Source organism: Hesperophylax consimilis, chromosome 4 (genome assembly GCF_061612785.1).
Source record: "Hesperophylax consimilis isolate HC1 chromosome 4, BYU_Hcon_1.0, whole genome shotgun sequence".
NCBI classification, from domain to species: Eukaryota; Metazoa; Arthropoda; class Insecta; order Trichoptera; family Limnephilidae; genus Hesperophylax; species Hesperophylax consimilis.
In genome coordinates this window covers 34,120,544-34,133,748 of record NC_142839.1, presented here as the reverse complement: position 1 = coordinate 34,133,748, position 13,205 = coordinate 34,120,544, and the positions used below count along the sequence as shown (strand labels likewise).

The window sequence follows — 13,205 nt, the reverse complement described above, 5'->3', positions numbered from 1 at the left end:
TTCAAGACTTTTCTTTCAAAAAGGATACTCTACCCACCTTTATTACATATAAAGCGGAATTATCAAATGACAGAAGGGCGTTAGTTTTCCTTGTCTATGTATTTTGCAGAACGATGCTGGCTTATGGCTCCACTAACAAGGAATTTATTTTGTATCATGTACAAGATTTGAAACTGTTGAATTGTAGATTATTGTAGTTCATTCTCTCTAATAGTTGCACTTGGAAAGTAAACCATTGTGGTTTTGGATCACTATGTGATGTTTGAGATGTCCGAAAAGAAGTAAATGTTGGTTGCGCACCTTGTGATGGAATACCGGTACTTAAAATTTTGTCGAGTGACGATTCGTAAAACTTGTAATTTGACACCGAATGGTTTTAATGTGACACGGTTGTTTTAAATTTGACGCGATGGTTTGTAGAATAGCTAAGATTTATTGGAAGAAAACATTGTTATTCAAAGGTTAATACAAAACAAGGCATGAAAACAGAGTGAAGGAGTACAAGATTATTTCCAATTTGACCTCCCGATGGACGATTAATTACCAAAAAAAACCACGTTTTTGCGCCACTGCTAAGTATTGGTACCCGGGAATCGAACCTGGTTATTAAATTGGCTAAGCTCAGATAAAATGGTAGAGAGATGAGGCTCGTGTACTATCAGGGGCGGGCAGCTTCTTTGGTCATCAGGCTCGTCCAACGGTTAGGAGGTCAAAGGGTAGGTTTATCACACAATAATTACACATGAGTAGTAAGGCACAAGGTATATTAATTGTCTCGAGAAATACAGGTTGACATAGATCTCCCTACTAACTCTCTCTACTAATTTGTGACGACCAGATAAAGCGTGGATTCTACATGAATTTACGAGAATTGAACACAAGAAAAGGGGGAAGGTTGAAAGCTTACGATTCGCCTTGAGATGTGGTACATCATGTTGACCCAGGTTTCCCGCGCTTAAAAAGCAGCGGTACTGATGGTGTGGTAATATGCACTCGGGATTTTACACGAGAACGGGACTCCATTGAGTTTAGTTCGAACCGAGATAATAAACATGACTGCTAGTTTGATGGCGAAATGTATCTAGTTAAACTGGAACGAGATCGCGTCCGTTATTGCGTAATCATGCAAGCCATGCCCGCGAGGGGTTTTCGCCATCGTGAGCGACCGTGTTGCTAAGACCAAGGTCGGATTTGCACTGCCGAAGCGCGCTTAGGGCCGCCCGTGTTGACCGCGAGCAGTGTGGGTGGTCCAAGTCGATCACGTATTTCGACCATCTGGTCGCGTGTGTCGCAACTAGTGAGGGGAAATTGGGGCTAGTGTGCATTCTTTTTATAGGGTAACTTGTATTACGTAACAACACCCTGTAAGCATGAGTGAGACAACAATAATTATATTATATCCTTCTTATATTCCGAGTATGTAACCATAACATGTTTAGTAGTAGTTATTGAATGAAAAAACAATTACCTAATAATAAGTAGAATTGTTCTATCGAGATCGTACAATCCCGTGTTTATAAATATTGGAAACAAATAAAATTATGGAAAGTAGCTACTTCACATAATACACTGCTTGCTTTATGAATACTTTAGATTAAGATTATTCTGTGGATTGATGAAATAATTATGGCAAATCTCCAAGTCGTATAATCGTATAATATCTTCGGATTAGCCCATTCGGTTCATAAAAATCTGTACCGTATAGAGCTTACACTTCAAAATAACTATAAAATTTAAAAAAAAAAACAGTCGATATTCTACAAAGTGTAAAAAAAACATTTAAAAAAATTCTTAGACACCATCTTTCAGGTACCCAGTGTGAAAAACCTATACGTTTTGCAGTTAGCCTTCTTTTGTCAGTGCAAACACGAATAACAAAAGAATTCCAATCATTTTTTTATGAATATTCATTCCCCATTGCAGTTAATTAATTAAATAGTATAAAACAAAGTCGCTATCTGCGTCTATTTGTTTGTGTGCTTAGTTCTGTAGTTATGTTCGGTAGTCTTTTTATAAATAAATAATTACGAAATTTAGCTGAAGCGGTTTTTAATAATACATCCGAAAACAATAAATAAACGTAGAAAATACAACAAAATGATTTACAAAAGGAAGGTTCGAGAATGTTCCGAAGCGCGTCACGTAGGCAAAATAAATCGATCTCAATGTCGCGGTTGCTGATACTGTAGTGACTATTTCGTTCACGTTGTCGCTTATCTATGTGAAAAATAAAACATTCTCGAACATTCCAGTTGCTACAGAAACAAATATTAAAAAAATAAAAGAAAATCTAAGAAGCTTGTTTGGAAACTTCTAGAATAACGTTCGAGTCAAGTAGTGGCGTACCACTACAGTTCTACTAAACCACGCAACGGATTTTGATAGAGTTTTCACTAACATTTAGAGAATTTCTTCCGAAAAATATTCATATTTCTGTTAAAAACGGGACCGCAGACCTTCAACGAATAAATTTACAAATTTCCTAATAAACTATCAGTAACACACAAATTTGTTATGGTTATGTCGGAATACGTGTTCATTTAAATTCAAATATTTTCGCATTCCGTTTTGATAAAAAAACAGGTTAAATGTAGCTGCATGAAGGCGTGTTTCGATAAATTATAAATTTACTAATAGTTTATTAGGAAATGGCCTGCCATAAATTTTTTAACAGGATTTTAATAAATCAGCAATACTCTTTTTTTCTGCGTGACTTTATCTAGGTACGTGCATATTTTTTGCCATAATATTTTGCCTAATATCCTTGATATTAGTGTAAGAGCTCATCCATAAATGATACTAGTAGAAGTAGTCTATGAGGCTACCCGTAGATGGCGTTTAGCTGACAAATACTGTAGATATCGAGGGTGTAATAAATAAGGTGGGAACCTCAAGGTCGGGATCCATATTATTCCAACCGCCTGCTAAATAAGATATCAGAGCCAATTGCCAATCTATCACATAAAAAATTCCAAGTGTTTTGTTGAGCCGGAGTTTTATTTAATGTGAGGGTTTGTGAGAACACTCGGAGATACGACAGTGCTTATTAAAAGCACAAGAAATATTGAATTCACGGTTTTTCTGCAGTTTCTTTATGTTATGTTATGCGTTTTAAAGCAGTTTTCCATATAACGAAATGCGAAATCATTTCCTTGTCACGACAAAAACCGTTTTTCTCAGGTGCTTAATTGCCACCAAAGAAATAAACAGAAAGAATTTTATTTTTTTATTAAAAAAAAGATAATCTTATGTTTACAAGGCAATGTTTTTATGCAGAGCACAAAGGATAACAAAATATTTTAAACAATAATTTTAATTAGACTAAAACACAAATATAAATTGAAACATCTTCCGAGAAAAAAATAAATGAGAAAGAAGTTTGATGTGGGAGTGTACGCGTGATCGAAGAAAGCTATTTTTCCTTCTTTTTTTACTTCTTGTGAATCGTACTATTTTTAACATACAATCAGTTTCATTGGCCTGTTTTTTGGCTTAAAAGACAAAGATCCCTGTTGAAGGCCACATCATAAAACAGAAAAATATTTTTTCAGTTTTCAAAAAGGCGCCATTCATAAAAATCAAAAGTGGAACGTAAATTTTTATTAGCACAAACGATGCTCATTTTGTTTTTAATACATTTTTCAAAGCATTAACGTAAAAATCGCATCGCAAATTATTCTAACAAGGACAATGTCAGAAAGCTCGTATGTTCTCCTTAGACCCATCGGCCAGTCACTGGTTCATTATTAAAGGAGTTGTTAAAAGTTTTGGAGTTTTCAAACACACTAATTTCGTTGTGGATCTGTCTGTGTGTTGTTAGAACTTCGGTTCAATAAACTCGGATTTATTTTGAATTTAAAACATTTTTTTCCAAATTGAAACTGATCGTGTCAAGAATTCAGATCAACTATAAAGTACCTACCTAGAATATAATATTTATTAATAGAAAATTATTTTAATTCTAAATTTGAAATATTTATTACATGTGTTAAAATTTCTTAGGGAAAGTCATGACAAGTAAAGTCAGATTTTGTGATTTTCCTGGGATCTACACTTCTTTAGCAAACATGTAATAAATTATTAAATACCACAGTGATTTTTCACTGGTCTCTAGTTACGTTATTTTATGTAGCTACATTAATAAAACATATTTTTAATTCAAATTAACGTCCGCAGCAAATAACTTCATTATTCACCTCTCTCGTTGAACATTTTCCAACTTTGTTTTTCATTTTCGCAGTAATCTAGTTAAAATTATGAATAATAATGAACTTTCCGACAGCAGAAAAACGTAGGGTATTCCAACATAGATAACAGGTAAGAGTAAGAAATGTCTATTTACCTGTGCAGACACGAGTCCCTTCTTCAGTCTAGGTAGATCCGTGTGACTCCAGGGACTGGTAGACCAAGGCGGAATATTTCTAAGATCTTCGCTAAATCTGTAACGAAAAACATAGCAATTTTATTTACGTATTATTTCAGTGGCGTTCATTCTTGGTCAAGCTATGATATACTTAACATGTCTTAGCCATAAACTCGTAAACTGTAATCCTCGCTTCAAAAAAAGCATATTTATAATTTTCTCTTATTTAATAAATCAATCAAAATTTCCTGTGAAATCATAAGTTAAATTCATAGATAGGTACTTTAATACCGACCTACTTAATCGTAAATATAATATCGTGATATTTTTGTATTTGAAATAAAGAATTATACATTTTTTTCAAACTTTCTTCTGACGGGTAGGTAGGTACCTACCATAATATTGATTACTAGCTAGGTCCTGCGGGCGGCACTTAGTTGGGCTTCCAGTTTAAGTGATGACAGTATATAACAGTTACATTAAATAGGTAGATATGGGTAAGTTCAATGGGTAGATGTAAAATAGTAAGACATTCTGTAGTAGTCAGAGCGCAGACAATGAGAGGAACACTCTTCACCCCGACATAAATCTCATCAATGAGAAAATGTTTCCTCTCCCATACCACCGAAATGTAATTCGGAAATAAATAAAAAATCAACATATTACAACATTGCATGTAACTTTGCCGATATAATATTAAACTCTTACCAAATATTGTCAAAGTAATTACTTTTTTTTAAATATATTAAGAATTATTTTATTCGGAAAAAAATGAAAAAAAAAAAAAACAAACGAAAAATTCCCAATTTTGAATGTAAATATTAATCGTAATATTATACTTTGAATGTACTTTTTGATACTAAACAGGAGGTAATTTGTTTTTGAGGACTTTTGTCGTATTTGAAACACGTAATAAATTGGTCTTAGGTATATGAAGTATTTAAGTCTATGAAAGCTTATTCGTTCTTTTTCAATTCTATGAGCTTCAATAATTCAACTTCGCTTGTTCCTCTGTTCGATAGAACACTACATATGTCCTATCGAACATTCCCAATGTCCGGCAGGATATTTGCAGTGTCCGACTAGACATTTTCTCTGTCCGATAGGATATTTCTATTGTCCGATCGGACATTTCTTATATCCAACAGGACATTTCTATTGTCCGATCAGACATTTATTATATCCAATAGGACATTTCTAGTGTTCGATCGGACATTTCTTATATCTAAAAGGTCATTTCTATTGTCCGATCGGACATTTCTTATATCCAATAGGACATTTCTATTGTCCGATCGGAAATTTCTTATATCCAATAGGACATTTCTAGTGTCCGATCGGACATTTCTTATATCTAAAAGGACATTTCTATTGTCCTTACTTGGGCTTTATTGGGTATTCATTTTCTTTCAATTCTATGAGCTTCAATAATTCAACTAAGCTTTGAATGGTCTATTAATTTTCCATAACGAACGATATTATTTAAAAAATATGTGTATATTGACAGCTAACTGACATCATAGACATAGAGCATAGCGGTGCCGGTACCTACCGCGATTTGCTTCTAATTGGCTAGGTATACTTTTTAATTTTCAAGGAACCTCAGAACGCGTGATTCTTTTCAAACGTCAAATATTTACAATATAATTGTGGATAATTTTTATTTTAATGTAATAAATCCAATCGATTATTAACTTTCTAAAACATACTTTCTTCGATATTATCCAAAAATTATATGAGCAACGATGTTTTGAAGAAATCTCGTATTAAATGAGGCGATCCAAAAAATAGTACATTTCCTAACGGCACGACGGCAAAAGAAAAACAAATTTTAAATATGTTTTTGGTTACGAAATTTTCCTTGTCAACAATTTTTTTTCTGGTGATCCTGCAGCTTGGAAATATTACTACGGCGGAATTTCTTCGGTGAGTTATGGAAGATTCCAATTTTGGTCACCGTGGGGTGAAAGGTAAATTTTATAACGGTATTTCAGTATCTGATTACGTCTAAAAGGGATCCAAATGATAATCTAGTCTCCTTCAACGGAAGCAATCTTCCGAACAGGCCTTCCATTGATATGCTTGGTGTAACTATAAGTGACCAGCTCAGGTACGGGGGCTCCATCGAAGCCAGAGTAAAGTTGGCCTCTCAGAAGCTGGGCGTACTGTACAGGGCCCGCAGATACTTTAATAGTACACAACTGCTGACCCTGTAAAAATCGCAAGTGCGCCCTACTGTCGAATTTGGCAGCCATCTCTGGTCCGGAGCCCCTAAATACCTGAAAAAACCCTTGACTCTGTGCAAAAACGGCCGGTCCGTTTGATAGATTCCCCAATCTTAACAAACGGACTGCAATCTTTAGAGCACAGGCGTCAGGTAGGTATGCTGTCCTTGTTCTATCGGTATTACAATGGAAGATGCTCTGAGGAACTAGCGTCATTGATCCCTTCGGCACCGGTGCGTAGTTGGGATACGCGCCAAACGCGCGCCCAACATTTGTACACGGTTGACATTTGTCACATGAGAACGGGTCGCTTCTACGATTCGTTCTTAAGTTCAACAGCTCGGCTGTGGAACGAACTGCCGGCCTCTGTGTTTCTTTCTCCTACAACATGGGACTCTTCAAGACCCATGTTCACTCCTTCCTCTCCACAAAAAGACCCTCCACTTGGCATCCCCAAAGATGACATAGGCCCTGAGGGAAATTATTTTCTTCAGGGCCTCCTGTATGGAGTTAATATAAAAAAATATATATAAAAAAAAGTATGAAATCGGTTCTTAATTTTTTGGGTCCGGTCGGCTGTAAACCGAAATAAACCTTACGGTCTGTTAAAATTGAGGGGCAGAGTGGTCGTTTTTTTCCTGCAGCCCCCTGATTTATTTTTTTTTTGTGCGAAAGCTATGCACAATTTACCCGAAACATACGATTTGAATTCGACTTATGAGAATCCGAAAAAATCCAGACGATAGCATAAAAATACTATCCGATTCAGAGCAGAGAGCTCGTAGTAGTGATTTTAGTTGGTCTTCATAAATCCTCTACTAAATTTTATACGAAGGTTTACATACATAGATGTAATTTTAGTTTTATTTTGGGATATTTCTATTGGCATTTTCCTAACGACAACGAGTCGTATAGGAATCGGTTACTGTGGACTGCTGGGAACTAAAATATTTACATACTCCGATTTTTAGGCACGTGTGTTTTTTCCACTGGGAATTACTTTTATAAGAAAGATATAAGATCATCCAAATATGAACAAGAATAATGCTTTCTATCATGTTGTTGATTCTGAGAAGCTCGGTGGAAAAACACATCTGGGAAATCATATTAACCAGCAAATGTCTTGTGTGGGATGACTTTTAGGGTGTTTCCAAAAGTCTAACAAGGTTAGGTTAGTAAAATATTAAATCAAGCCAAATAAAAGTCAGTAATAAAAAATAATAATATAACGAAAATTTTTCTAAATATTTATGTTGAGGGATCAGTAGGATTTATAGGCCCTGTTAGGAGTTCTACCGAGCCGAACCCTCTGGTATGAAAATATCTGGAGTCGGTGAATTATTTTCCCATCTGATCTCTGGTGAGTTGACGTGTTGTTCTTGTATTGTTTTGTATTTATTTTCTAATATAATGCACTTGCATAATGTTGATTGACTAGATGTTCATTTGTGGAAAGTGTGTGGAAGGGCTTAGTTTTTCCTATGGGGAAGATTTAACCCGGACATAAAATCGGAAAAGATAATATAAAAAATTGAATAAGCGTGGTGAAGTCCCGTTGACTGTTTTGCATTTCGTCTGTCTATAATTTTATAAAGTAAATCAAGATGGCGGTCGTTTTAATGGTTTAGTAAAGATTTTTTTTTTTCTACTGACGTTTCTTCGAACAAATTGTATAATTCCTTATTTGTAGTCAAAATCTTACATAAAATTGAATATAGGTTATAATAATGTTCTTACAAATCTTATGATTTCATAGTAAATTTTTATTCTGATTTTATAAATAAGAGAAAAAATAGAAACATTCATTTTTGTACTCAAGTAAAGGTTTACTGTTCACAGAACTTTATGTTATTTAAGTTTGTGTAAATCTATGACTAAAGAAAATTAAATTTAAATTGTTAAAGACAAATATAATCAGCCAAATCTTTATGTTAAAGTTTTATCTTTAAGGCAGCTGAGGCCTAAAAAACCTTTTTGGTATCCACCGATGTCATTGGCTTGCTAATATTACAAAGCCGGATATACAGAATGTTAAAAAATGAAACTGACATACTTTAACCACTGATTTCTGTGGTAATTTGGAGTAAAAATGTGGATCAAATTTTGTTCTCCGTTGACATTTTTACTATAATTAAAATCAGCATACATTTGACAGAGTGACCAGTGAAGACAACGGGTAAAAGAATTTGTAAAATAAAATAAAAAATTTCAAAAACCGAATTTACTATACAAAAATAAATAATGCCGTATTATTATGTTTCCCAGAATCGAATGCAGCTGGCGTCGCGTGCACTGCATTTCCACTGAATTGAATCCATTTGATCTTCCTTTCGGCATTACCTAAAAATTCTACCAGCTTCTCTCGTACTCGTATATAGTTCCAAAGTTGCACCGCAAATAGCATCTTATACGGAAAGTAGTAATACAATGGGAAAGTATTTTCTGACTGTATAGGACTAGTATGCATTATGTACAGACAGACGTGGGCAGACTATTAGACGTAAACACAAAATCACATTTTTTTCATCTTGGGGGGTAATTTTTTCACCTGTTTTATAATTTATTCATCTAATGGTGTTTATTTAATTAGAGATATGTTTAGTTTTCGTTTTTTTACATGGTAACTATGGTTTCCAAATGTTGATGGAATATTGATACACGACAAGGCTCCCTGACACAAGGCCCAAGATGTCCACAAAATGTCTTTAAAATATGCAAATTCCAACGCTCTCGTGACCAGGAAATAGCTCCGATTTGAAACTTATCAAAAATTTACTGTCGAGTGTTAAGAAAAAATAGAAGAAACAAAAGACAAGCACTCATCGAGGAACTCAGTCAAGTATTATGGCATCACAACCAAGAAATAAAAATAACTGCAAAAATTTGGAGCACAACAGCCGACCAAAACTAAATTGCTTCTTAAGAAAAAAGGAATATTAACCCAATACTAGAGACAAGTCATTCATGTAAAGATACAACACCATTACACAAACTCATCCATTAAATGTTTTAACAAACTCCCTAAAGAAATACGAGTTGTGAAATTATGAAAATTCTAAGAATAAACTTAAATTACACTTTATCTCAAACTAATTTGGCTGTGTGGTATGATATTGTTTTAAAAAATCAGTGTTAAAACTACACATATGTATGCACACGAGAATTTTATTCAGAATTATTTTTCGTAAAAATTATTTTTTTTAATTTTGTAAAAATTAGCGTATATACCATCTGTTATTGTGTACACATATTTTCATAAATCGAAAATTTATATGCATTGTAGTATTCCTTTAAATTTATTTAATGTATAAAATTCAAGACACCACTCCGTCCTTAATTAGGGAGGTATACCCCTGTGCAGATCATTTGAAATAATACACTGACGTACATCGTCATTGGAATGTAAATTAATTTCTTTCAGCTTTCTAAGACCAACTTTTAAACTGCTTATGTTTCAACATCTGTAAGTACCCAAAGCTTGATTGAATATGAATGAGATTTCCTAAAACGATAAAATTCTGTGCCTGCATAAATTAACATCTGTTAACCCTTGCGAAAAATTAATATTTGCTTGTTAATATTCATTCAACAAGTAAGGTAAATTCACTATCTGTGTCTATTTTTTTATAGATTCATTATTAATGTCATTTATTTTAATTTGTGGATGGCAAAACAAAAGTCATCAAATAGTCTAATTACCGATTTATTTCATAGAGAAAAGTTGGTATTTTATCTAATTGTTTATCTCTAATTTAAAGGTATCGAGAAAAACGATATACGAATATATCACCTAGGTCATTTTCAAGCACTTATGAATTATATAGACACGTACTTACTAACTTTAAACACAACCTAATTATATAGTATTTTTGACATGCAATTACGTGTCAAACTTACTTTAGTAGGTATATAGTGTCCAGACTAATAAAAATACCATTACTAACAGATAAGAATCACTAAAACACATTCTCAAATTGTGTAGATAACCTAAAATTGCTAGGGTCACGTTAGTGGTTGGGTTAACACTAACGTAATCCAAGCAATTTTAGGTTATCTATTCATACACATGAAACATTATACAACCTAAAAACAAATACAAATAACCAGAAAAATAACAATAAACCTACAAAAATACATACAACCATACATTTTAACTTCCCTACAAGGTTACACTGTTACAAGACAACATCTTATATTATAAAATTCAATCCAAATGGTTCAGTTAAATTCTAACTGGTTTCTAATCTTAATACCTAAAAATTCAGCTTGCGTATGTTTGTACTCACAAAAATCGAAAAATAGTGGACCTATACCGATAAATATTTGGAAATTTCAATGTTTGTTGTTTTTAGTGCCAGAAATGTTGAATGAATATTTAACGCAATAGCACTGGACCGTAATGCTATACGGAGACCCATTAATGTTGATATAATGTAGTTTTTTCTAATGTAACAATGTGGTATACAGAAGTAAGTGATAGAAAAAGTCAAGGACGCCCGATGAAGACACGAATCAAATAATTATCTGTTGTAAAATGAGGCGTCGTCATGGACGAAGAAAGAGGTGTAAGAATAATTAACGATGTGGGAGAGAGTAGTCGGAGATGCCCGAAGAAGGCATAGCACGTTCAAGTAAAACAAATATTTATGTACGGTAAAATATGTAGTCAAAACTTTACTCTAAACCATTCATACCTCCGAGCAACTCCGGGTACACGTCAGCTAGTAATTTATAATATCCATAGACATATGAATATTAGTAGACCTGCCCTAAGTGATTAAAAGCGTATTATCCCCACTCCCCATACCGGTTCCATTGGAGCCGGCTGTGCTCGCGTATAGCCTCAAGTGAATTTTGAAAACGTGACGTCATCATTCTTGTGCGAACTATGGTCGAGGCATCATCGGTTCATTTTACGAAATAACACGGCAAAATGTTGACTTGTGATATGAAAACTTGTAAAAATAGATGTGAAAAAGAGAATAAACCCAATTGTCGTATTACGTTCCATAAGTAAGCATTATTTTACTTTATTTTAAGCTTATTCACACCGTATTATATGGATCAGTTTTAGAAACATATACTATCACATCACAATGTAGCGATTCTCAAGTTTGCTCATCGTTGTTTACTGGGGTAAGTAAATTATGAAACATTTGTAAAAGTGTCTTAACTAAATACTCTGAAACTAACTACGACTCTGCAAACAGAAGAAATTTACTTTGCCGAATTCGGACTTCGCAAATTAGTTCATAACGTGGCGATTAATTTGCGCTCCCATGTAAAAATGTCTATTCATTCAAAAGCAGATTTTACTTTTAAGAACTAAATGGTGATATTATAATGCGAGATGCCTATTTACTGTCAGATTGATTTATTGACGAATCACAGTCAGCTTAACCCCCTTCGTTCTTCAACAGTTGATTTTACCCCTCGCCATTATCTTCTCGTCTATTAATTCCTATGTCTGTGATAATATCCAATGATTTTTCACTGGTCTGCGCTAGTATTATAATATTTTTCATTCTCCAAATGATTACTGTACATGGTGTTCATTCACCAATGCGTTGAATTGTCACCGGACGCTGGTGTCCACGGCTCTGGTTAACCAAGTCAATTGATGCAACGAATCAAGAAGACGAAGTGCGATAAAAGCTCATAGTTCTCACCTAAAATGCATAAATGCAATAAAGTAATAACTTCCTGACATTCCAGGGCAGGTTATTATGGCCGTCCGCCAGCACCTTGTCCACCACCAGCACCAATGTGGCGATGACGTAATCATATCAAGCCAAGGTCGACTAAAGTACACATCTGGTTGTGCGACTGCCAAATTACTAACCTTTCAAATAGTCTAATCATTCTGTATATTTAATATGTTTGCGGCAAAACAACACGCAAATCAGCAGTAACAACGAGTATCAACAACAACCGCCGCCGTTTGATAAATGCCATTGCTCGATGGCACTGACTTGATCACGTGACACTTCAAAATCCGTCGCGCGTACCTGTAATGAATGTAGTGTGCCTAATTCTTACCTAAAATCCTTGAGCTTATTATGCAGGAACTTCCTGATATTCCAGGGCAGGTCATTGTGGCCGTCCACCAGCGGCGAGTCCTGCAGCAGCGCAGAGGCCAGCTCGAGACGCTCCTCCAGCGAAGCCCCCGCGGATACTCGGAGCGCTAGGGGTACCGCCACGCCCGCGGCCCCAGCCACCAGCAGCACTGTGGCGATGGCATACCAGTGCTTCTGCGCAAGGTCCATTTCTGCAAGAAAAATATATATTAGACTGAGACCTTTTAGTAATCGGTTTTTGTTAATCGGTTTTTTAGTATAGATAATAATGTAATACGAGCATTCACAAAAATCATTACCATTGGCGAAACCGATTAATCAATGTGTACCAATATAAATGTGTCTATCAATATAAATAAAAAACATAAATGTTCGTTGTTCAAAATCTTAAATCTACATAACGTTGTATTCGAATACCCTTATGTTTTTATTATTATTTTTTTTTTAAAGAAAGACAAATATTCCCGGGTTACGAATAACCTGACAATATTTGAAAATCTCCTACTACCACCACAGTAAGCTGAAAATGTTAAAAACCTGTAT

General features: G+C 34.6%; 1 protein-coding gene across 1 annotated transcript in view; it reads right to left on the bottom strand.

Annotated features, from left to right (window-relative positions):
- Positions 1-13,205, bottom strand: part of LOC149424613 (uncharacterized) — a 371,453-nt gene that overhangs the window by 312,587 nt on the left and 45,661 nt on the right. The window contains exons 3-4 of the mRNA XM_089631078.1: positions 12,625-12,853; positions 4,343-4,439 (exon numbers count right to left, since the gene is read on the bottom strand). Of these exons, the coding sequence (XP_089487204.1) occupies positions 4,343-4,439; positions 12,625-12,853 (326 nt within the window). The remainder of the gene's footprint in view (positions 1-4,342; positions 4,440-12,624; positions 12,854-13,205) is intronic.